The 24,908-nt window shown below is 46.9% G+C and overlaps 1 protein-coding gene across 1 annotated transcript; it reads right to left on the reverse strand.

The window, feature by feature from the left end:
• Positions 1–286: 286 nt before the first annotated feature.
• Positions 287–19,016, reverse strand: PSMB7 (proteasome 20S subunit beta 7). The gene is made up of 8 exons (XM_066563155.1): positions 18,906–19,016; positions 18,683–18,776; positions 18,415–18,512; positions 17,965–18,105; positions 17,306–17,421; positions 11,473–11,531; positions 930–1,081; positions 287–455 (listed from the first exon to the last, which is right to left on the reverse strand). Exons 1-8 carry the CDS (start codon positions 18,965–18,967, stop codon positions 344–346), a joined length of 834 nt encoding a protein of 277 aa, XP_066419252.1. The 5' UTR covers positions 18,968–19,016; the 3' UTR covers positions 287–343.
• Positions 19,017–24,908: the final 5,892 nt, after the last annotated feature.

Genomic DNA, 24,908 nt, shown 5'->3' on the forward strand with positions numbered 1-24,908 from the left:
TTCAGAACCACCAATCTCTCTGTTTTCTTACATTCTATTAAATCAAAATGTATCAAATTCGACTTCTGCAGAGCAGTTTTACTCCTGCTGTTTTGTTCCTGGAGTGAGGTAACAAAGCAGCTCCTTGTCTGCCCCCAGTGCCAGGTGGTGCCTGGAGGGGAGCACAGCTCTCACCTGCTCATTCCCCTTGGGGTCACTCCCAGAGCCCTTCAGGGCTGCTCGAGCCTCACCTGCTCTAAAGGAGGAAGGGAGAAGCAGCAGCAACAGCACCAGGTACAGACACACAGACAGTGGGCAGAGCCTCTTTATTCTGCACCAGCTGCTCTCTGAGCACCCACCAGGCTCAGGATGTGTCCATGGTTTGCACGGTCTCATCCACCACCTCGAGCTCCAGGTGTGCCACATTCTCTGTGAGAACAGCAGTTGTTCCTTTTTCACACTTGTACCTACCAAACCTAGTAAAGAAATGGGGGAAAATTAGTCTGGAACATGGTACAGAGGAAAACTTGCATTTAAACTTACAGAACTGATCAGCTTTAGACATTTCCTGTAAAAGGCCAAAGTAAAGAAGCTGTGCTTGCTGCAAAATCTATACTGATTGCAATAACTGACAGAGTCTCAGATAAACCAGCACTGCAGGAAACTGCTCCCAAAAACACTGCCACATAACTGGAAAGGTTGTTACTGAAATCAGTGGGCTCTCAAAGTGGGGAGGGACTTTGTGCTAAAAACCAAAGAACAAGCAATTTACTTATGTTTTGCAACTCTAGAATGATTCCACCAATGTATTTGCCTCTGTTCAGCTGCTGCTACAGCTGCTCCTTTGCACTGTTTAGTTGAAAGTTCTACAGACAGGGAACACTGACAGAACTGGGCATTACTGGAAACAGGCAGAGCAGGGACCCCACAAGAGCTTCAGGCCCACTCACCTGTCCCCCTTCCTGTTGGCCACGTCGTAGGGCCGCAGGAAATCCAGCTTGCTCTTGCTGATGACGCAGATGTCGATGTTGCTGCCCGAGCCCAGGTCGTTGTAGATGCCGGCTGCGATGGCGTCCCGCACCAGCTGCTTGGCCTCCTCCTCCTGGGAAGGGAGAAGAGCTGTCACTGCCCAGTGCTGGCTCGTCCCAGGACTCTGCCTCCCCGTGCCTGTGGAGGCTGAGCTTGGAACAATAAACGATGCACCAAACCCTCCAATCACCAGTACTGCAGCCAAAATGCTGAGCTTGGTTACCTTTGTACCACTGAAGTGAAACAAAAGAGGAACTTTTGCTACAGTAATGGATCTAACCAAGACACAGTTACGAGTTAGAGGCAACCCGAGTGCAACAGTGCCCACATTACACAACAGCAGTCAGGAGTATCTTTTACACAGAAACATTTCAAATTCATCAAAATATCCATTAGACTATTACACCAGATCCGTAAGATCACATTCCCCCCTCAGCAGTACCACATGCCTGGCGCTGCTCTGGAGGCCTGGGGAGCACTGATGGCACTGGCAGCCTCTCCAGCAGCACTGGTTCCCTCTGCAGCTCCCAGCCAGGGCTGGGGCTATTCCAAACCAGCAAAGTGCCACACTCAGCTCAGGGCCATCAGGAACCATCTGACATGGCCTCAGCTCCTGCTGGAACCTTTCTTGATGTATCATTTGAATGTGTCAAAGGAAATGTTTTCACTGCCAGAGCTCCTCAGCCCAGCCCTGCACCCTTCCCATGGCACTGGCCTTGGAGAGCCCTGCCCAGCAAGGGGACATCCTGCACCCTCAGCTCCACTGAGCCTGTGCCCCTGTCACCTGCCAGAGGGTCAGAATGCAAGGAAAACATATAAATATGTATATGGACATATGCATACATCATATACATACACAAATCTTTTCAGTAGCCTAGAAAGTACAAACCACAGAATGTGGACCCCTTACTTTCTCTCAAAGGTGTGTTACTTACTTGAAAACTAGAGCTGCCTGTTTCAGTACACAAACAGTGAGGCTGGCACACATCCATGGACACAGAGGTGTGGACTCATCCCCAGGTTGTGCAGCAGTGGCTGCTCAGCTGACCCAGCAGATCCTGCTGGGATGCTGAGGCTCCCAGGCTCCCTCCTCACTGCTTTGCTGCTATTTCACACCTTGGAATAATCTTCTGTCAGCAGACACCAGGAACAAGAGATGGGGTCAATACTGAATTTGATAAATGCAGCATTTTCCAGTGTGCCTCATTCTCACAGCCTGTGTGTGCCAGGCCCCTGCCCCGTGACAGCTGCAGTGCCAGGAGCTGCAGTGCCAGGGGCTGCAGGGCCAGGGGCTGCAGGGCCAGGGGCTGCAGGGCCAGGGGCTGCAGTGCCAGGGGCTGCAGGGCCAGGGGCCTCAGCCCCGACTGCAGCTGCTCCAGCCCCGAGCGCGGCTCAAGGAGCCCAAAACCAGCTCAGCTGCCCCCTGCCTGCCCTGGGCCTGCCCTGCACTCCCTGCTGCCCCTCTGGACAGTGGGAATGGCAGCATTCCTGTGCCAACAGCCATGGCAGCAGGGCACAGACTCCACTGAACTACAGGAACAGCAGCAATTCTTACTTCACTCCCAGCTTCACAACTATTACTCTTTATAAAAAATAATAAATTGAATTACGTTTCCTACCAAGCTGACTAGAACAATACAGCCATGCTGCAAAAATAATCCTTTCCAAAAAACCTTTCCGTCAGTGTTTTGGGCAATAAAATCCTGACAAGCAAGTAATTCTTCACTTAACTGATATAAGACTGTCAATAATTTGTTGCAGACAAAGGTTTTTAGTACTATAGTGAAATAAACCAAAGAAGTATGTGTAGGTCTAAGAACTAAGTGGTAGCAAAAGCAGAGTAATTTTAAGCTATATGAGGGTTAGGTGTAAGAAAAGTAGCTTAGGAAAACTATAGCAGATGGGTGGAGTTTGTTCCACTCCTCCTTTTAATTGAATCCTTTTGAGTCAACACTGCAAACCTCACAGACTCCTCTAATTTAAATCTGATTTGCTTTAAAAATATATTCTATCACATTATCAAAATAGTTGAAAAATACCCAGTAAAGTGCAGTTGGAAGAGCTGAGCTGTAACTGCACTGAGGCAGCCACTGCACAGAGAGCCCAGGCTGTAACCTCAGCTCCTTCACTGACACAGTGCAGCTCAGTCTGTGAACATGGAATAATTGTCATTAGAAAACCCTGCCTCAGTGCTGCTTCCTGCTACTCTTCTGACAGTTTACAAAGCTGAACAGAACAGCCACAAGAAAAACCCCAAGTATTCCTTACAGTGATCCTGCACGGAGTTCAGCAAGGACTGCTACTTACAGTCACAAAATAAGGGGTTAGCAGGAAAGTGCTGACACAGTCTCAAGTACAGGGCCCTCAATGAGTCACTATAATAATTAATCTTAAAAAACCCTAAAAGTTCAGAGTACATAAAAGGAGCACTTCGTGCTTTATGGTCGCAAAGACCAAGCTAACTGGGAATATCCTCCTCTGGGGCCCCCAGCGCTCCTTAAATGAGATTACGGCCGAGTGATGAAGTGCACGGCGAGGCAGCGGTGACAAGCAGCACTTTATGGGGCGATCTGTCTGTCCCCATCCCAGAGCCCACAATGTGTCCCCTGGCTCCAATGTGCAGCTCCATTTACCCGCGCCTGACAAACGGCAGCGCTTGGCGGCGGCGCTGCAATGGTCAGCAGGGCTGAGCCGTGGGACAGCTTCATTACACTGACCACAGCATTGCAGGGACTGCCAAGGGCTGCCTGAGGAACAGGGCAGCAAGGGCTAAAATAAATAACTCAGCACGGAAGGCTCATCTGAAACGCTGTTTGATAAATTATTTATAACGCAGACAATTGTCTGCATTTAATATTGGCGCTACTGGTAGCATCTTTAAAAGATGATTTATGTGTTGTAATGCCATTAAGCTTTATATGGGCCCACTGCTGGCTATAAAGTCTGCTGAGATTTAGAGAATGAGTTTTAAACTGTCACTGCAACATCACAGCAGATAGAGGCTGTATTAAATCTTTACTTTAAACCTGTTATCTGGAGAGTTGCAGTTTGCAGACACTCAGAGCTGATGGATTGCCTCTCACAGCTGCTGTGCCACGAGTCCCAAACAGCACCAAGGAGCAACTTTTACACATTATTCTTCTATATGACTTGGATCAACTTTCTCTTCTCACTTGAGCAATTTCCAAATTTCAAGTGCTACTGAAGGAAAAAAGAGACTTTCCTACAGGAGATGAGGCTACTTCTACACTGTATTAATACTGTCTTCACTAATAACCTGTAAACAATTTTATCATTACGCTCCAGCAGCAAAGGAAGCAGCTGGAATGGCTTTGTGAACACTATTTCCTCACATTCTGTAACTTCACAAGCAAGTTAAACAGGAGATGTCTTTTCCAGATTTTAAAACTTTAGAAATGCCTGATTTTTTTTTTCTCTTACCAAAATAAAATTAATCCCTTCTGCAGGTTACCAGGATGCTGTTAGAGATGCAATACATTGTGCAGTTCCCCAAAGCAATTCTTAGAAAGATTTGAAATGCAATGCACGATCAGTACAATATCAACATAAACAAGTATTTTTGTAAGAATAAACAAATGCAAATACTTACCAAAACAGTCTTTTACAATGAGATTTTTTCAAATACTATCATATAAAAAGTTGATACTACTTAAAATGAGAATCCCCAAGAGTTTTTGGGAAGAGAAGGGAAGAAGAAAAAGTCAGAAGCTTCAGGAAGGACAATGGCAACAAAAAATAAATCGATAAAGGAGTGTTGGGAATTCAGGGGTAGAAAGCAATACCTCTTGAAGGACATAAGCACCTACAGGAGCATAATTAGAGTCTGGAAGAGAATCAGCAGCGTATGGGGAGTGAGGGGCTGGGGTGGAGATCAGTCTGTACCTGGAAGAGATGCTGAAGTCTGCTCTAAGTCCAAAGAGAACAAACCTGAGAGGCAAAGGACTTTCTGTTTCTTGTAAGGGAGGCTGGAAGGCTCCAGCAGCAAGAACAGATTTGGTATGGCTGTCAGGAAAGGGGCTGGCATGTGTCCTTTAAACCGCTCAGGTTTAACAAGTCTCCCCCCAAAAAAGAGCATTTCCAGTGCTGCCTTAGAATAAGGAATGACCCAACTTGTCTCTTTTTAAAATTTTTTAAAATTAGATCTATGTGTTTTATGTTTGGATTCACTGTGACTGAAGTGTCACTAAATGTTTATTTTTCTAACCATCTTCTGCTAAGAACTTTCAAATAAACAGCTCAGTAGTCCCTGGTAATTATTCTCAGAGATAACAGTTTTTTCCCATTCTGAGGAAGCTGCCTGTGAGCGCAGGCTCATCCCCACCCCCTCTCTGATATCATACACCATCAGTATAATAAACCACGTTAATATTTCATACCAGGGTGAAATATGCTGGAGTATCAATTCAACATCTGCTGTCTTTAGGGTACTGGCGTCCCGCAGAGACACTTTCAATTTGTAATTGAGTTCTATACTGAATTAATCAGCAGTTTATCTTTTTTAGTAAAATAATGTCTTCCCCACTAACCTGGATTTACATTAACAATTTATGCCAAATTACCTGCCAAGACAAGAAACTTATATGATCGGAACTACTATTCAATAACATTAGTTGCTGTATGTCATTCCCTACACGGGGATTAGTACAATCCATATTTCCGATGGCACAGAATTAAATTACAAGCTCTTCTCACAACTATGGGATTTCTTCTAACACTATTCCTATTCTCTGAACTAAGAATGATTACAAAAACTCATTCAATCCATCACTTAGTAAAGTTCTTGGGATTTTAGGGAACTGATTCTCAAAATTGGAACTGGCTTAACAGCACCAGAGCTGTTAATGCTGCCAGGCTGCAGCTCCTCCTCTGGCCCCTCTGTGCTGCTCTGCAGTAACACACCGACCCTCAGCCACCCAGATATGCAAACCCTGCAAAAGACTACACTTAAAGTTATTTTATGTTACTGCATATAAAAAAATTAATATCAAGCAATAACACGTCTGGCTTAAAATAAAGCAAACTCTGCCCATCTGACCATTGCTTTACCTCTGACAAAAGGATGGAAGGGAATGAAGGTCAATGTTTTATTTGGAGAAGAAGCTTTGGGCCCTCTGGTAATATATCCTTCCTAACACACCAAAATGCTCCATAAAGGCCAGGCTGGCTCCCTCCTCCTCCTCCTCCCCTCTCCCTCACAGCAATTGCCCTCAGCCCTGCCGGCCTCGCCGCGGGAGCAGCGCTCAGGCTGCGTGCCATGTGAAATATCTGCCAGTACATTTTGCCTGTGTTCTGCAGTTATGGGAGATATACAAACTGGAACAATTTAAACTGGAACACCTGCTCCTGAGAAATGCATCAAAAATAATTACCTGTCCTTCCCCTACCCTGTGCAGTGAAATGATCCCTTAACACAGCGCTCTGCTTCTGGCCAGCTTGTCTACATTATTATGGACAAAGTTTAAGTGTTACTTTCATAAAGGTGAAGAAATTGTTGCTCTTTGACATGCAGCAAGGCCCAATTTACACAAAGGTAACATTTATTTCCCTTGATACAGTCTGCAATCAGCAAACTGGAAGGCAGCACTGCTGGGTATCTCTGGGATCTCAGACTGGTGCTGCAGGCAGTGTCCCAGCGACTTTAGCACACAAACCAGGCTTTCTCTCCTTCAGAAAGCACCCCACAAAACACCTCTGCTGCAATCCCAGCCATGCCAGAGCACACCTAGCTGGCATATTCCAAATCAGCCCAGACTTCCTGTTTAACACTAGTTCCACAAAGGAAATTGATCCACGGCACAGTTCTGTGAAAGATGATGAAAACAATACAAACTGTCCAACGTGTCAGGCAGAAACCAGGCTGCCACGGGATAATTGTGATCTAACCTAAGAATAAGAAACAGGTATGATAAGCCTTTATTTTCTGGCTGACTGTATGCACTAAGACCTGATATTTACCCATGGAAATCCCTGTCTCCAGGAGACACAAACACAGCTATGTCAGGAAAGCTGAAAACTGCAGTGCCACAAGCTCTGGCAGCAAGGAGTGAAGATGCTGCCACTAACAGCCTCAGTTGCTGTCACTGGATAATGAAATACACAGGCACAGAAACACAAAGTCCCGATTTTTGCTCACCAAGTCAGATTTTGTCTCATCTCCCTCCCCCATTTACTTAATTCCGTGTTTGACACCAACGGGGGTTCAAGTATCTCAGGCAGGCTCTCCAGCCTAACTCCCATAGTCTGGCTTGATCTCCATTGTCTGCTGCCAGAGTGGAGCCCACAAACCTCCCAGCAAGTGGTGCCCGTCCTGCAGAGTCATTAAGGCAGCAGTGTCAGCTGGGGATCAGCGCGGCTGCCACACCTGAGCCCAGAGCTGATCACCATGGCTAATGAAGCGGGCTCATCTGCAGCCTGTCACTGCTCCCACCCTGTCACACCGCACCAGGGCCGCGGAGACAACCACTGCTGCAGATTAGAGACTCGTGACAGGTCCCAAAAATAGCTCAGCATTGTTGTCACTAGTTAATAAACAAAAATAATTCTCCCATATTGAGGGACAGTAGGAAATGTGAGCACAGGAACATTTGAAGGATCTATGTGTCAGCTGCTTAAAAATGGAAGAAAGTTACATGTTTTCATATTTTGTAGTGTGCCTGATGCATTTTTTTTACTGGAATTAGAGATGCACAGCAAAAGCTGCATTAGGCTACTTTGCATTTCGATACTGCAAAGATCCCAGAGCACATGGAGCATCCTGAGGAAAGCTCTCTGCTCCTCAGCTACTTCACTCAGAAGTGTCTCAAAAACCACTCCACCCAAACCTGCCTGCCAAACTGCTCACCAGCCCCTGCAGGTCCCACCCAAGCAGGTGAGCCAAAGCCCCCACTGCAGAGAGGAGACAGCCAGCTGCAGGTTTTGGGACAGCACAGCTGCTGCAGCACCGAGAGGTCTGTGCTCCATGTGGAACACAGAACAGTCCTCTCTTACTCATCTTTCTTACCCTCCAGGGTATTTTTGTTTTTATTCAGCACCACTTGATTTCCTGCCACACTTAAGAAATGGTTGAAATGACTGGAAGTATAATCTCACACCTTTGTGGTGATCTATCCTAGAAATAATTAAGTATCTGCCAGACTGTCTCTTATCTCCTGTCTTCCACCTGTTCTGCTCCTAACTTGCCACTCCAAGATTTACTTTCTTTTCTTTGCAAAAGTTCTGTTTTCTGAGGTTTCTGATTCTCTTCCTTTTGCACCCTTTTTATTAAACCTGGTTGTTTTGATGAAATACAGAAAAGAAATGAAGTTAGAAGCAGCCTTTCCTTGCTTAAACAAGAAGTCTACAACGTAGCCCCACTGAGCATCAAGTAATTCTACAGACAAAATGCTTCTACTTTCAAACACCAGAAATCAAATACCAGAAGAAAATATATCCCCCTCCCCATCTCCTGAGGAATTCCACCACCACAGGATACATAAATGCAGAATTCCAGCATTTAATACTGTAGACTTTTTTCCCCAGCTCACAATGCTTTCCATATCCACTGACTCAAAGTATTTCTTCACTATTGTTTAACACCAGAAGGCACAAGTGCATTTACAAAATGACTGTAAGGTTTAAAACCAGTGGCGGCTCTATTGGAAGAAAAATTGGCTCCAATGAAAGATCTAAGCTGGAAACGCTCCATTAGATGTGCTGTTCTTCCACGTACGTTTTTTAAAGCAGATCTATAGCTGCCCACATGACAGATTAATATTGTTCCACAGTAGTTAGGTGCTTGGCATTACATTTTTGAAGCATCTAGAGGCCTTCAGGGCTGAAAGTGCTCCCATCCTCAGCGATCTATAATGGTTCCTCTAGAGGCCAGCACTCCTTCCCCACAAACACACCCTGCCTCCATAAATCAGGCTCACGAGGGGCACTCGGGGGCGTTGCCATCCATCTCCAGAGCTCCCCTGAAGGACGGGGGTAAAGATCCTCTCCCAGCACTGCAGCCAGGGAAGGACCATCACAGCTGGCACTGATAACGCATGTGCTACTTAAATCTGAAGACACACTAAGTCTATGGAAAAAATACATCCTGCTGGTGTTAGCATGCCTCAGGCACTGGGAGAAGCTTCAGCAACTCATCTTCAAAAGACAGGGAGCCAGGGCTCTAGAAACCTGCAAAAATTGGCTAAGCCTGCAGTCTTTTTTTATTTTATTATTTTTTTATTTTTTTTTAGTTGAGCATCTTCAAAGTCTACAATTCTAACTGTAGGGCACAGCAGCTGCCACTGCAGATTTGATCCTCTCAGCTTTTGGCAGCTCTCAACTTGAAATTCTAGCAAAAGAATTTTTCAAGTTGCTATTATTGCCTGTCATGGATTTATAAATATTGTGCACTATCTGCTGTGGCACGGCTCTCCTGGGACACCAGTGCATGCCAAAAGCATAACAGAATGAAAAACAGTTCCTATTCTTCAAATAAATGCTAATTTTTTTTTAACTGTGCTCACACGATGTGTTTGGTGATCAGCTTCAATAGTACAGAATATATATCAGAGGCAAAAAAGCTGATTGTCTTTTCCAGTAGTATTCAGCTGCTACTTTCATTAAGCTTGTTTAATTACATTCCAGATGCTAATTTGCAAGTTGATACCAGAGGGTGCAGGACAGTTTGCCTTTGAATCATTTTTCTGTGATGTGATGGTCTTGAAGCACACCACTACCCTCCAGTAGCCCTAGCAAGCTATTCTGACAATTAGTGCAAAAGAAAGGAGCATTGATCTTGACAGAAAAATAATAATTTTCTACCAATTTTATTAAATGAGTCTCCAGCAATTTTATCTTCATTGCCATTTTGTAGCCAGTTTTATGTAAAATATACATAGCATATTTCAGATTTAATTTGGATTCATTTCAACTGAAATATTTGTTATTTTATTAATTAATTGAAAAAAAAATCCCACATCTGACTTGGAATGTAAATACAAACTCACAGCCATAACAGAATATGAGGAAGTGTTTAAGAGTACCATTGAACTTTATCACATGAAACTTTGCTGGCTCGGTTAATACAATTCCTGAACTGTTACTAGATAACAGATTATCCAGGAAAACCAAAGGAAGGGTTAAGGTGCATGCAAGTCTCAAAGATCTAAATATCTATTTCAACAAATTGGTAGGCTGCATTTCTCCATGCCTGTTATAAGTGACTATCTGCTGCCACTTATGGTAGTGTGTGAAGACAGTTTAATGAGGGTGACCTTTCGAAATAGGAAAATTTAGAGATTTACCAGTTTTTGGTGCCTTTTTTGGTTGCTCTAACACAAGAAATGACTTAAAATCTAAGCTTGAAAGCTAGCTGGAGAATAAATGAAAACTTTAGTTCCACAGCACAGCTCTTTGCCGTTTGTTGTTGGAAAGAGGAGCGTTGTGCTGGAGCTGCTGCTCCCAGGGATTGCATCCGTGGTTGCAGTGGATGGCACACGTGCCAAGTGCAGTCACGCAGGAGGCTGCACAAGGGAGCGCTCACTCCTGCAGCAGCGCGAGGGGAGAGGGAAAAACAGAGTCTTCCTCTCTCTCTCGTGGCTCTATCAGCCATCTGGTGTGAGGATCCTTCCCCGAGACACTTGGGAGCCTATTAAACATAGTCCAGTATTCCTGATAACAATTGTAAATATACTTGAGGCCACAAGTCCAGCCTCTTCAGATGCTGCCCAAATCACAGCCATCCTGATCCCACTGTGTGTCCCTAACTTTGCACACCTACAACTCTTGCTTAGGTACTGGCAGGAGAGGGGCCAGGGATAACTGGAAAACTGCTTTTTACTCATGCTGAGGCAATTAACTAATGGCAAACTTCTCAAAACAAGGTGGGGCACTTGACTGCTTTTTACAAAATCTGCTGGAATTGCACACTGTGATTTGTCAGGAGATGTACCACGGTACAGGAGATCATCTCACATTTTAAACTTCATTTACCAGCTTTGTAGAAAAGAACTGTGGATTTACAGGACCATCACCTGAAACCACAGTGCACTTCAGGGGGAGGAAATCACCCACAGCAGCTGCATTACAAAAATGAGGAGCATCTGAAGACTTTTAGATGCATTCTCTTCTCAAGACTGAGAGAGAAGGACAGAGGGACAGAAAAACAAAAATATTGACTGTGCAAGGGCTGGTAAATTGCTGAAGTAAACTACAACCAGTAAGCTGTATGTTTTTAAAGCCTTCACCTACATTCAAATTGCACATTTTCCCATACATATATACAGCTTCTTGCAAATTTATTGATTTTACCCATCAATTTTTACAGCTTTGCAGAAAGCTGACATTAGAACATTTCAAGTGCAGCAACACTAGAGCATATTTACCTTTTTTAGAGTTTCGAACCTCCTAAATTCTTATGATGATGAGGATTGCTGAGAGAAGAAAGGCTGAGGTTTAAAACCCAGGACTCACCTCCATGTCGGGTTTGTATTTATCTTCAAACACTGCCATGGCCGCGAACGATCCAGAACCTGTGGTGACAACACCAGGACAGCCCTTCAGCCAGTGCATTTAGGTATGGCCATTTTTTAGAGAAAAATACAGTCATTTCATCAGCACAAACCAAACCAAGCCCACCACAGCTTCCTCTGCACTGTACAGCGTCTACACTAAGTGAGAACCCGATTTAATCCTGGGGGTACAGCTTTGGGCACAGGCCCATCCTGACAGCCTTTCCTCCTTGCCATCTTGAACATAAGGCACAAAAATGGGGTTAGAAACAGAGAGTTAGGGGAATGCCACAGTTTGCAGTCCCTGCTCCTCCATCCCTCCCGCCCCACGTCCGTGCCTGCCCCTCTTTGAGGGGTGCTGGGGAGAGGAGATGGCTCCAAGGCTGGATGAGCAGCCCAGCAGTGGGACAGGGCAGGGGCTGCTGCCGCCAGCAGATTTCCCTGCAGTTAAACAGTTAATTGTGCTCCTGCTCTGTGCCATTATTCTTACAATAATGAGCAATAACAGCTGAACAAAGTGCCAGAGACAAAGCCACAAGTTTAACGTTCCTCTCCAGAAAGGACCAAGTACAAGTGCAGTGATGGAACAGGAGCCATCTCTGCCCAAAGCACTGTGACTGCAGGCTTATAAATGTTCTTTTTGTCACATTTGTACACAAAAAGCAGGATGGCACTATTTGAAACTGTAAACTTGCTTTGTTCAGAAAGAGTGAGCCTTCAGGAAGATTTTCTTGTCTGTCGGTGGCCCTACCCATATTTCAGAGAGCACTACTTTTGGGGAGTGAATAAAGTTAGCTGCAATTTTTTACTCCAATTAGAAGATTTTTTGGCATTTATTACTTTTTAACTTGTTTTGCATAGTGCTATCTGTTTAGCTGGGTCACAGAGAAAGCCATATTTCCTATTTAAAATGATTTGTGTATATCGCTTGACCACCTCAATGGTTTAGTGAAAGCAAAAGGCAGCGATTAAACAGTTTCAAATGAGGTGTCCTGCTGATTTTATCAAGTCTGCTGAATGTATAATGAAAAAGGAGAAGCTGACAGTGACACTGTTGAGAAAATACAGACTACCTTAGCTGAACCATTTAAGGAGGTCCAATTATAGATCAAATTTAAAGGGTTGAAACAGCAGATTTACAGACACAAATCAATGAACATGGTAATCCTGATGAATATGACAGATATTCCTGTTACAGAATATTGCTGTGGTTGAGGATCATTACCTTTACAGTACCAAATACATCACATCTAAAAGCAGTAGGACACTCTAAGTATGCACTTGTATTGCTGGCAATGACTATTCATTTACACCTTGGAGCAATACACAACCCCATTTTTTAAATGCTGAAACTGAGAATAAAGACGATTTTAAAGCAACTAATAGGAAAGCTGAACTGCTGATGCAAACAGCTGATATCACAGAACAAATCACAAATAAAAGGAGTTTTACTGACCCTTCAAACAAGGTCAAAATAAAGCATGTGCCAAAACAAATAAAGGAACCTGAACAATAAAATAATAATTCTTCTGGAATTATATAGGAATATTTCTAATGAGAGGGGGAAAAAAATCTGGGCTATGGTCTCAAACCAAGCCCACATTCGTGCTATTCCCAAATGAAGGCCGACCATGAGCTGAGTGGGAAGCCTCAAAGCTGGAAAACAGCCCTGTTCCTGGGGAAAGGTTCACAAAATCAGATTACAAAGACCAGAAAAAGTGCAAAAAAAAAAAGAAAGCTCAAAATGTAATATCTGACCAAAATTACTACATTAGCTATTTAGTTGGGGAAAAGTGATCTTAATTTCTTAAAACTTCTAGTGACAAATAAAAGATTATTGATAACACAATTGCATACATGGCTCATGCTGAATTCCTCCAGCTCCTTTAAAAAAGAAGTTCCCAAAAGAACTATGGGCAGGAAATCAGTAACTTAAAGACAAAAAACAGAAAAAAGCAGGGAGAATTTTATGTTACAGTGCATGAAATCCTTTATACATAAAGAATTACACTTAATTATTTATCTCACTATGTTACCGAGACACAAATAAATGCCAAATCTACTATCAACCTTAAATAAATAAATCCAGACAGTCCTAAAATGTAAATTTTCAAAGAGTTGTTTAAAGTCTTAACTTAATTAAACCTACATGTAGACATTTACATCAGAAACCCAAGATCCTAAGGAGGTTCTAGCAGAACAGGAAGCTGGAACAGCTGAATAGACTCGCTTCATTTTTTCTCTAGTGCTTATAAATCCTAAACAAGCCTAAATTTAAAATTTCCCTTAGCAAAAGCCTCCCAGCCCAGCCAAGCATCCCTGTCCCTGTCCCACCCCACTGGCCTTCCAAACAGCCCCACAATGTTCCAGCCTCTCCAGCTGCCTCCTGAAAGCTGCATTGTGACAGGAGAGTGGGCAATAAAACTGGCAACTTAAGTAAACATTGCAAGCACGGTTTTCTTATTGCAGCTCCTATAAAAACACAGAAAACTTGGATATTAAGGGTCTATGGAGAACTTGTTTGTGTGTGGGGAAACAGCTGCTCTCTTGTCCGTGCACTCAGTGCCCACCAATAATTCATTTTTAACAAGCATGCTTTGCCTTTATGCAGAAACAAGCTTCACAATTCCCAAACATAAAGTCTGGAGAAGGACAAAATCCAAACACAGCAAAACACCATCCATTAACTTGGGATGGATTCCCCACCTCATACACACAGTAACTGATTTGAGCCACTACCAGTTCAGATTCAGCAGCAGTTCAAGCTCAAATCCATTAAAACCTCCAGGAAAGCCATCTGATAATGTGTCATAAGGATAATTAGCAAAGTCATAATTTATTTGTATTATATAGCACTCAGGAAAAAATCCATTCAGATCTTTAAAACCCATCTATCTGCTAAGAATGCTTACACTTAACATCAAGTAAAAAATGCCATCTCAATTCCAAAGAATTTACTTTGCATATATTTTCAGTAAGCTACTTCAGAACCAAATATTCAGGAAGCATTAATCTAATATCTACATAAATAAAAATATTGACTGCAAACAAATTCTACAGAATTACAGAAGCTGAACTACTCTGAGGCAAATGCTTTTCAGTATGAACCAGGGAAGTTATGAAATGATAAGAGAATTTACTGTTCTCTTCTTTAAGTAACACTGGTCATTTCCTGATTTTTCCCAACCAAGGTGTTAAATTTTCTGTATGCAACTTTAATAAACTGACTAAAAATACCATCTGGTCTTCACTCGAGAGTTGTGCCACTTCAGTATTGATTTTAAGTGAAAGATAATTATTGATACATAGCAAAAAAATTTTCACTGTGAATTAAAACTGCAGGAGCTTTTCTAAAGCAGATGCCCTGGATCTTTTCAGCAGAGCCTTCACTGAAGACAAGTTCTCATTGCCAGGTACAGTCCATCTCTCACCCAAGGACCTGTTTGCTGCCACACCAGAGGATGTGCAGAGCTAGGAGAGAAACATTTAGCACTTGCTCATCCATCACTGCCAAGGCTCTGTGACAGGGCATTTATTCACACGCACTGATTGTTATTCAATTTGCTGCTCATCCCAGGTAAGAATTCCGTGATCTCGGCAGCCCCTTGGACTGGGATCATTTTTCAGCGTGGCTCCTGGCTGGGGGCTGGCTCCCAGCAGTGGGAGTTCTTGCTCTGCAGCACGACACTGCCACTGCAATGAAGAGCTGATTTATGAATATGAAGCACCACTGGCACCAGGGGAGCAGCTCCAGCCACCAGAGACTCCTGAGCACTCTGCCTGCTTCCGAAAGCTCAACTACACACTTCAAGGGCTTTAATTTTATGCATGCATTTCATTATAAGCCTTGGCCAGAAGCTTTCCTAGACAAGCCAAGCAATCAGACAATCTTGCATTGTTTGCTGAAATCCAATTTTGTCCTTTGTCAGCATAAACAGTTTAATTTGATGTTCTCACTCCTGAGTAAGCACTGTGTACCCTTTAAATCTCTCCTGCAAGGTGGGACATCACTATCCATCCAGACAGACCAGCACACCAAAATAAAACTCAACTTCTCAATCACCTTTCCTATTTAATTTCCAGAAGTTAATTGGCCAAACACACCTCCCCGATTTAATAAACCGCCTTTCGAACATTTGGGATAAAATACCCCAAAAAACAATAGATTAGTCTAAGTAAGACTGAAATACATTTCCAACTGTTATCTTAAATTTGATTTGTCATAGTTTTTGGGCTGTCTCGATTCTATCTTTCACCTATATGCATTACCTAATTTTTTACTAAAACAGATGCTGGTCACTGGAGGAAGTGTCAGTGCACCAGGGGTGGGAAGGTGAAGGACCCTGATGCTGAGAAGGGCTTTGTCTGACAGCGTGGCCAAAAAGAATGTGGGCACCGCAGACACCTGGTACTGCCCGCAGCAAAACGAAGTTTAAGCTACACGAAACTTAATCCTCTGATATTCTACTGCCCCCTCGTTTGAATTTAAGTGTGCTACCGTGCTATTTTTGTGGAGAGAAAGAGGAGCTGCCAGCATTTCCCGACAGGCAGGAAAACTGAGGCAGGAAAGCCAGCATGTGCGGAGAGCAGAGCGGCCCCACGGCCCCGTTCGGGCCGGTTCCGCGGCCCCACAGCCCCGTTCGGGCCGGTTCCATGGCCCCGTTCGGGCCGGTTCCGCGGCCCCGCGGCCCCGTTCGGACCGGTTCCACGGCCCCGTTCGGGCCGGTTCCGCGGCCCCACAGCCCCGTTCGGGCCGGTTCCATGGCCCCACAGCCCCGTTCGGGCCGGTTCCGCGGCCCCGCGGCCCCGTTCGGGCCGGTTCCGCGGCCCCACAGCCCCGTTCGGGCCGGTTCCATGGCCCCGTTCGGGCCGGTTCCGCGGCCCCGCGGCCCCGTTCGGGCCGGTTCCGCGGCCCCGCGGCCCCGTTCGGGCCGGTTCCGCGGCCCCGCGGCCCCGTTCGGGCCGGTTCCGCGGCCCCGCGGCCCCGTTCGGGCCGGTTCCATGGCCCCGCGGCCCCGTTCGGGCCGGTTCCGCGGCCCCGCGGCCCCGTTCGGGCCGGTTCCATGGCCCCACAGCCCCGTTCGGGCCGGTTCCATGGCCCCACGGCCCCGTTCGGGCCGGTTCCGCGGCCCCACGGCCCTCACAGCCCCCGATGACGTCACGCGCCCTGCCCGCCGTGCCCGGCCCGCCGGCGCCACCCAGCGGCCGCCGCAGCGCCCGGCCCGGCGCGGCGCCGCTAATTGCGGGCGTTCATCAGGCCGGCCTCGCTACACCGCTACCCGCGGAAACTGGAACCTCCGCCGCCTCCCGAGCAGCTGTTCCAGCCAAAGATGCCAGCCAGAAACAGAGAATATTAATGACAATCCATAAATGTGTATTTTCCCACCACAGAAGCAGCTCAAAAGCTGCACCAGGCACAGGCTGATTTGCTAATCTGACACACTTTGTTTTCAGATTAGCTGATATATTTATTTGAACTTTCCCTTACACTCTCGTGGCTCTACCAAACACAAGCTTCCTTTTAAAATAACCCAAGTCTTCCAAACAATACACAAGTTCCCCAAGTGAAATCACACAGAGCAATGTTCCCAATATCAGTTTCCGGGCAGCTGAGTTTTATCCCAGCCCATGTTAGTGAGGAAACAGAACAGTGCACCTGCCTTATAAACCCAGGTACAACTTTATCTTTGTGGTCTGATGCCCACCCAGCTCCCAGCCCACAAGGAGCTCTAACTAAAACCCCTGTAGGTAGCAATGTGAGGCATTCCCTGCCCTGGCCCCGGAGCAGCACTCACCCATGGTGACGTAGGGCAGCTTGTCGGTGGATCCGTGGGGGTGGATGCTGTACAGGTGGGGGCCCGTCACGTCCACGCCCCCCAGCACCAGCGAGGCCCCGATGTAGCCCTGGTACCTGGGAGCAACGTTTGTCTGTGAGTCTGAGGCTCAGGGCTCAGCTGGGGCTGTTCAACACCAAACAGGGCTTGGGAACTGCTCCCCAACTAGCAGGTACAGCTCTGCACTGAACAGGCTGCTTTCACCAGCTGGCAGCAGTAAAGTGAGAAATGTACTAAAATATGGCTTATTTCAGTGTCCAGCAGACCTTCTGAGGCAGTGATTCTATTGCAAATCACTCCCAGCTTTATAAGCTTGCACATTACTCTGTTACTGGTCCAGCCTTCTCACCACAAGGATACACAGCAGTTTTCACGGGTGGGATTATGTTTTAAACTAATATCGTTCTATTTCTGTTGTGTGATCACTACATAATTCTGTAAAACACCACAGACTCCATTTCTCTTCCATCTCAGTTAAGAAGCTCATGAAACAAAGAGCAATTATGAAATCTTTCCTGAAGTCTTGTTATGAAGGTCAAGCAGGCTGAGACAGGACACTCCTTAAGCATTATCTGGTGGTTTTACCAGCACGGGTAATAAACAAGAAACCCCTCAGTTACCTGAAGAGCATCTGCTTGAGCATTCTGTTGGCAGTGACCACTCGAGGGAGCCGGCCCGTGGACAGGGCGTGGAGCTCCAGGTTGGAGGAGATCAGCTGAGTGGTCATCTCGGTGTCTGCAGCTGTGCCCGCACCGCAGCAGCTGAGGAACGTGATCAGCAAGTGAGGAAAAGGAGACAGAAACCTCCGTGCTTCAGGCGACAAGCAGAAACTTTCTCATTGTAAAATTGAGGGAATTAAGTTCTCGCACAGAGAGTGTGAAACAAGAGAGCCTGCTTAAGTGTAAATGGAATACCATGAACCCCCAAGCCTTGCTAATAAAATATAATTTTGAAAGAAAGCTTAATATTTGCTCTTAGTAAAGAACACTGCTAAAAGCCCCGGTACCAACAATACGCAATACCATACCAAATAAACAATTTACTACCCAACAAAGCACTGTAACACTTACTAGATATTAGGGGAAATGAAGTGTATTTTGGAACAGTTCTTGTCAGCAACAACCATCCCCTCAGTCGCTCTCGTATCCGCTCCGAGGACGACGCCATCCTGCAGGAAGGGAGAATTATTCCCAAGGCCGCGACCTCCTCCGGGGGCAGCTCGGGGGCCGGGACGGGGCCAGGATGGGCCGGACCGGGGCCGGGCACACACCGGGGCTGACTCAGCAGCGCGGAGCCTCCGCCGCGGGCCCGGCCCGGCCTCGCCGCCACCCGCCTCACCTTGAAGATGACGCCGGCGATGGTGGTGCCGGTCTTGCGCGGCGCAGGCACCCGCAGCCCCTTCTGGGTGAGCTCGGCCTCCAGCAGCGAGTTCCTGCAACACAGCGGGCCGGTGGGGCCGGGCGGAACGGTGCCGCCTCTGCCGCCCGGCCCGGCCCCACGGCCCCCGCACTCCCCCGGCCCCGCGCAGCTACCCCCGGCCCCGTCCCGCTCCCGGCCTCACCGAGCGCAGTTGTCGAAGCTGAAGCCGCCGGCGGGCGCGCGCAGCACGGACACGGCCGCCATGTTCCGCCGGGCACGGGGGGGGGCCGCGAGCGCTTCCGGGGCAGCGAAATGGCGGCGGGGCCGCGCGCTGAGGGGCGGGGTCTGGCGGGGCCGCGCGCTGAGGGGCGGGGCCTGGAGGGGCGGGGCCTGACAGGGCGGGGCGGGGCGGCCGCAGGGGGGCGCTGCGGGGCCCGGCCCGAGCGTTGGGTTCCGCCCGTATAAATTGCGTGAAACGGACCCGAAACCGACCCGAAACCGACCCAAAACCGACCCGAAACCGACGTGCTGGCAATGGTTCAGTGGCAAAAAACCCCCCAAAAGCAAAAACCAAAAACCCAAACAAAACCAAAAAAAAACCCCCAAAACAAAGCAAAACAAAAAAACAAACAAAAAACCATTTTCAAAGTTGCAGGAGTTCTGCTGTATGTCACTAAAATTAATTTAGTGCTTTCTGAGTAAACTACATCCAGTCTCCAGTTTAACTTTTCCTCCAGTGTCCTGAACCATTAAAGGAATGCTCAAATGTATCCAGAGAGAGCAGAACTTCTGGAACATCTGCAGAAAGGATGTGCAAAAAGCAAGGCAGAGAGTGAGATTTTTCCAAAGTTCACGCACAGTTGCTTTCTAGATATTATACGTGCCTGAAATTAAAAACCTCATTAATTAAAAAAATAAAGTGCCATTCGTTCCAAACATTAAATATTAATTACTTGACACCCTTTCTCTTGCAGGAAAATGAACCCAGGGTCCCCTGTGTCAAACCAGATCTGCATGTCTGCACTGTCCCTCCTAATTATTGAAAAATTATTGTTCTCCATCAGGGTGTTCTCCAGATGAACAACAAAAATGGGATGGGTGGGCAAAGCTATTGGACAATGTCTACTTTTTCCTCCAATGCTCAAAAATACTTGCCAATGGGAGAGAACAAAAACAGGAAGAAATCCAAACCCCAGCCTCTCTCTTGGTTGTGACAATCTTGCAGAAAAAAGCCACCAGACCAGGCAAGACCATCCTTGAAGTAAACACCCAGAGAACCTGTGCTCTGCACGCTCTTCTCCCCTTCTTTCAGCCCTTGGGTAACTGAAATCCCAAGTTCTTGTGCACCAGTAAAGCTGGGAAACTGTCTGAGAGACAGAATATCCTGCTGCCAGATGCTCTTTTTTCATTCTAACACAGTTGTTTTTCTCTTCACTTGATAAAGTTAAAATAAACAGTCTCTGGGGTGAATTACAGGCATCAAAATTGGATTGGCATGTAAACTGTGGAGCAGTTGGTGGTGGGGAGTCTGGGGAAAAGGAAACAGCAGGTTTTAGCTAGAGGGGACAACAGCTTTATTTCCCTTTTGGTCCTTGACAACTAAGCAGATGTCCCACAATTATTGTTTTACCTTCCAGAAACAGAGTGCCTTCTCCCATCCTCCAGGTCCTCAGGACTGGCCCTTTGCAGATGTGCAGGTGCCTCTCCTCCCTGCTCCAGAGCCACCCTGGTGCACCACCAGCTCCATCTACTGCTGGGAAACGCCTGGCTGGGAGTCACACACAGCCTCGTCTCTCCCTCAGCTGCCTGGGATGCCCATTTCCAGTGCCATTAATGGAGACACAGCTGATGGTGTAAAGGATAAAATCGTCTCTGATCGTCTGCCATGGGCTTTCCCACACCTGTTATATTTAATATAGCAATACTTTGGCAATGTAGCAATTCTGGGCTGGTGTGCACTGCAGGCACCAGTGTCTGTTGATGTCCTCGAGAGCCCTTTGGTGGCCCTGAGCCCTGGCAGCAGTTCTGGGTGACAGAAGGTGTCCCTGGACACCCCCTCTGTGCAGAGCTGGAGGATGCTGCTGTTCTGATGAGCTGGGGAAGTCCAAAAGAAGAATTAACACTGGGAAGGAGAGTGACAGGTTCAATTTTTAATACTCTGGTCCCATCTCTAAAGAAGTGCTGGTTGTACATCTGGGAACACTCAGAGGGCTGCACACCTCAGAGCTCACCTCAACTTGCTACAATGAACTGCACCCAAGCCTGAAAAACACAAACTTTTCTCTTTATCTTTTTTTAAGCAGTCCTGAAATCTGTTTCTAGCCTTAACAAAGCTGCAATCCAGGTTTGTCATCCTACAAGACATCTGATAGGGAAGTTAAATAGCACTCCAGACACGTTTTTTAAAACTTGCTTGGGATGGGAGGAATGTTTGGTGCTATCTCAGCAGGTGCTGAGCTCTGTCTTCACTGTGTGTGTCATGTACAAACTCCCAGGTATTTTGGTGCCTGCACTGACACCTGCCTGCTTTCCCACTTTTGTGTTCAGTGCTTTCTCAAAGTGTGAATGACAAATGACATCTTGAATTCTTGGACCTTTTGAAGACACATTGGGTAACTTGGAATGTTTAACAGAATTTTCAGTATGGTTCTCCTCTACGAAGCTTGCACCTGCTCTTGCAGAGGGAGAGGCAAACATGCTGTTGCAGGGTAGCTAGAGGAAATCACCCGGCAATTTTTTGCTCTCTAGAATAAAGGAGTTAGAAAAAGCCAAGTCTCACAGGGTGAGGCTGGCCTCTGCACCACCCAGCCCTGCTCAGGACAGGTTTTCATTAGAGCTGGTCAGAGGCAAAGCAAACTGGCCAGGAGGGAGAGCCCTGGGGGTGCTCCTGATCCTCCCCACGGCTCTGCCTGCTGCCTATTCCAGCACACTCCTGCTTGCTGTGTGTTCCTAACTCCCAAACAGCAACCCCTGTAATGTCCCAAGGTGAACTTGTGTCAGGAGTGGAGCCAGGCAGGGAGAGAAAGGCTGAACTGGAGAATAAACGCACCATGTGTCTCTCCTGTTCCAAACCGCCCTAATTTCAAACATCTCGCCTCAACAACGATCTGTTAACGAGCTGCAAGCCAAGAATCTGTCAGAAGAATTTCAATACAATTCTGACAGGATCAGAACTAGACAGACTCAAACTTTACCAACCTGTGGCTAAACCTAAGCTAACGGAGTGAGTGTTTGCCCAGGCAGGAGAGAAGGTGAGCTTACTGGGATCCTCTTCATTGCAACTGAAACTCCCAAAAGCAGACTGATTTGACATATTTAAATTCATAAGAGGAAATGGAGTGTTGATTTGAGTCCAAGAGGATGCCCTCATTTCTTGGAAACTGAAAGAAGAGGTTGAAGCTGGAGCAGACAAGAGGTGAGATGTGAAGGAAGTTCCACAGAGCTCCTGAAGAGCCATTTTCTGAATGGGAGCAGCTTCTGGCAGAGGTGTAGATGTGGGAACACTGTCTCCCTCCGTGGGACAGGATGTCAGCAGAAGGGAGGTGAGGGGGGATTCCCAGTGCAGGTTGGGAATGCACACTTGAGTTATCTGAACTCCCAAACCCTGGAGGCCCCGGAGCCCAGCTGGACACAACGTGCTGGCTCATTCTCAGCATCTGTGTTCCTCTAAAGTGGTGTGGAGCTGCTTTTGCCAGTTGTTTGTAGACCCTCCTGTCTTGTGCCTGGCGTGATTAAAGCCAGCAAAGAGATGGTTTCTCTGTGCCAGGCTCCTGCAGCAGAGGCTTGGGCCATCTGCTGAATGGTCTGTTGTGTTTCTGGTGGCTGCAGCTCTGCTGTTGTGCAACAGCCACGTATGGAAAGCTTTAGCCTTTCATGTGAAAAACGGGAAAGACAGATGCAATCTGGGGCTAATATTGCTCTTGTATGCTTTCTGTCATCTCTCAGGAGCTCTCTTGCTGCTGCCTTTCCTCACTCTGAGCACCAGAGCTCCCCTTTTTACTCGATAAAGCAGGCACAGCCACTGTCCCCCAAGTCCAGATCCCTGCTGAGGGTGTTCCTCAGGGCCTCCAGAGGACAGGAACCATCTCCCCACGATGGTTGTGACCTCAGCCTGTGCATATTGACACCTCACAGAAATGACTGTTTGCAGCGGTTTTCCTAGATGCGATTCCAGGTTCAAGCAGATGTACAGTGGGTGTCTGGTTAAACCAGCAAAACCCCTTCATTAGAAAAGTATGGAGAAGAGGTATCAGAAAGATTTAGTGTCTCAAAGCGAATCAGAACCAAATTCCCTGTCTTGCTGGTAGGACGATGGGAGATTTAGGGGTAGTTAGCTTGAGGGGGAAAAAAAAAAAAACCAACACCAAAAAGATGAGTAAAACAGGCAGCTCCTGTTTTTTCTATGAAGTTTCTGGGCTACACAGATTTGTAAATGATGGCACTAAATAAGCAGCCATGCCCAAGCTCCCTGAAAGGCTCTGGAATATCAGCAGCTGATGTCCCACAGTGCAGGGACACAATTGGGTCTGTTCCTCCAGACAATACACCTGTCACTGGGAACAGAAAGCTGGCAATTAACGGGGAGGCTCTGTGCTGGGCTTTCATCCCACACAATGAGAAGGGCCTGGAAGAGTGAGATTAAGGCTGGCATGTCCACATGAGATTGCTGAAACCAACCTCACTGAGATTTGGGGGCATTTAAGAAGCAAAAACAAGAAAATAAAACCCTGGTTAAATCTAACTCTGCAAACTAGTTAGAAAGCAAAATAGCACTGGAACAGGATTCTTTGCATTAGAAATGTGAGTCTGGGGATGCAGAGGAAACTTTCTTCTCAGCTGAGATGTCTCGTAGTTGTCAGTATACGACAGGAAATGAAACCAAGGCAGGTTCTGCACTCGAGGGCTGCAGAGTTCTGGCAGCTCTGCATTGCTCAGCCAGGACCAGGAATAAGCAGCAGCCTCCACAGAGAAGATTTTTTACCTAACTAATGCAAGTTCCACACTGGGGACTCCATACCTTGCACTCTGAATGTTTAAAGGTCTCCCAAATGACTGGCCCTACAAAGGCCCTGAAAGCAAAGCAGCAGCACAAGCAGTGTGTGACACAGGCAGTGTGTGACACAGGCAGTGTATGACACAAGCGGTGTCAGTGGCTGCTTGTGACCAGCCCTGCGTCTGGAAGGGAGCAGCTGTTAGAAAGGAACTCATTTGGTCAGCAAGTCTCAGACTTTTTTTTCTCCTGGTGCAGGTGTTCTTCCAACACACAGGAATCAGGAAAGCCAGAGGAAAATTAGGAAAATCTTTTCCTTGCTATCAGCTCCATGTCCCCAGGATGCAAGTCAGGACTGAGGAGAGATGTGCATGCTCTGTGTGAGGAGGTGGTTGGTACAGGCAGGCTCTTGAGACCTCCCTGGGCCACCCTGTCCCCTTGGGGAGGTTTTGCTCTGCTTGTGCCCTGTGCCCTCTCCCCTCAGCTTCCTGGGGACATATCCATCACCTGCCAGGCTCTTGATGGGAAGCCTGTAGCATCGGGAAGTTTGGGCAACCCTGATGTGACAGACTTGAAAGGAGAAGGGGAGAGGAAAATGAGAGAAATAGACAAATAGTGGCATTGCAAAAGATGTGTGTGTCTGGCCATAAAATCACATCAGTGCAGACCTCCAGTGTGCAGGGTGAGGAACTTGTTTGGGTACCTGAAGAAAGCTGTGGATGGGAAATGGCAGCTGCCATCCCAGGTCCCAGCTGGGCACTTGATGGCTGCTCCCTGGCCAGTCAGAGGTGGCTGTCCAGGTACAGACCTGTTTTCTAGGCTAGGGGAGTGTGGGGCCAGGTGCTGACCCTGTGCCTGTGTCCAGAGGGGCTGCGAGAGCTGTCTGGATTTTTCCAGGCACTGCTGCTTCTGCCAGCTTGGTCCATGTGAGAGTGGCAGTGTGTGTAAGAGCCTGCTTGGAGTGTCAGGGATGGGATGTCCTGCCCTGAGGGCTCCCTGGGAGCAGGAGCAGGAGCTGTGCCATGGCCTGAGCACTGCAGTGCAGCGTTAATTGCTTCCTGAGTGCTGATGAATCTCCTTTTGTGGAGAACCTGCAGCAGCACAGGCCAGCAGCAGCTTGTGAAACATTCAGATGTGTGAAAGGGTAAAATAATTGTGCTATGGCAGTGGTGTGACACACTTTCACAGCCCCAGTGCTGGGGAGGGAGGTAAGTC

Source organism: Molothrus aeneus, chromosome 19 (assembly GCF_037042795.1).
Source record: "Molothrus aeneus isolate 106 chromosome 19, BPBGC_Maene_1.0, whole genome shotgun sequence".
In the NCBI taxonomy this organism is placed as follows: Eukaryota; Metazoa; Chordata; class Aves; order Passeriformes; family Icteridae; genus Molothrus; species Molothrus aeneus.

What these genes read in the sequence shown, in the direction of transcription:
- PSMB7 (XM_066563155.1), bottom strand. Translation starts at nt 18,967, where the DNA reads ATGGCGGCCGTGTCCGTGCTGCGCGCGCCCGCCGGCGGCTTCAGCTTC. An exon ending in AGCTTCGACAACTGCGCTCG is followed by an intron (nt 18,777 to 18,905) that starts GTGAGGCCGGGA and finishes GCTGTGTTGCAG; the next exon opens with GAACTCGCTGCTGGAGGCCG. An exon ending in CTCAAGCAGATGCTCTTCAG is followed by an intron (nt 17,422 to 17,964) that starts GTAACTGAGGGG and finishes CGTTGCTCCCAG; the next exon opens with GTACCAGGGCTACATCGGGG.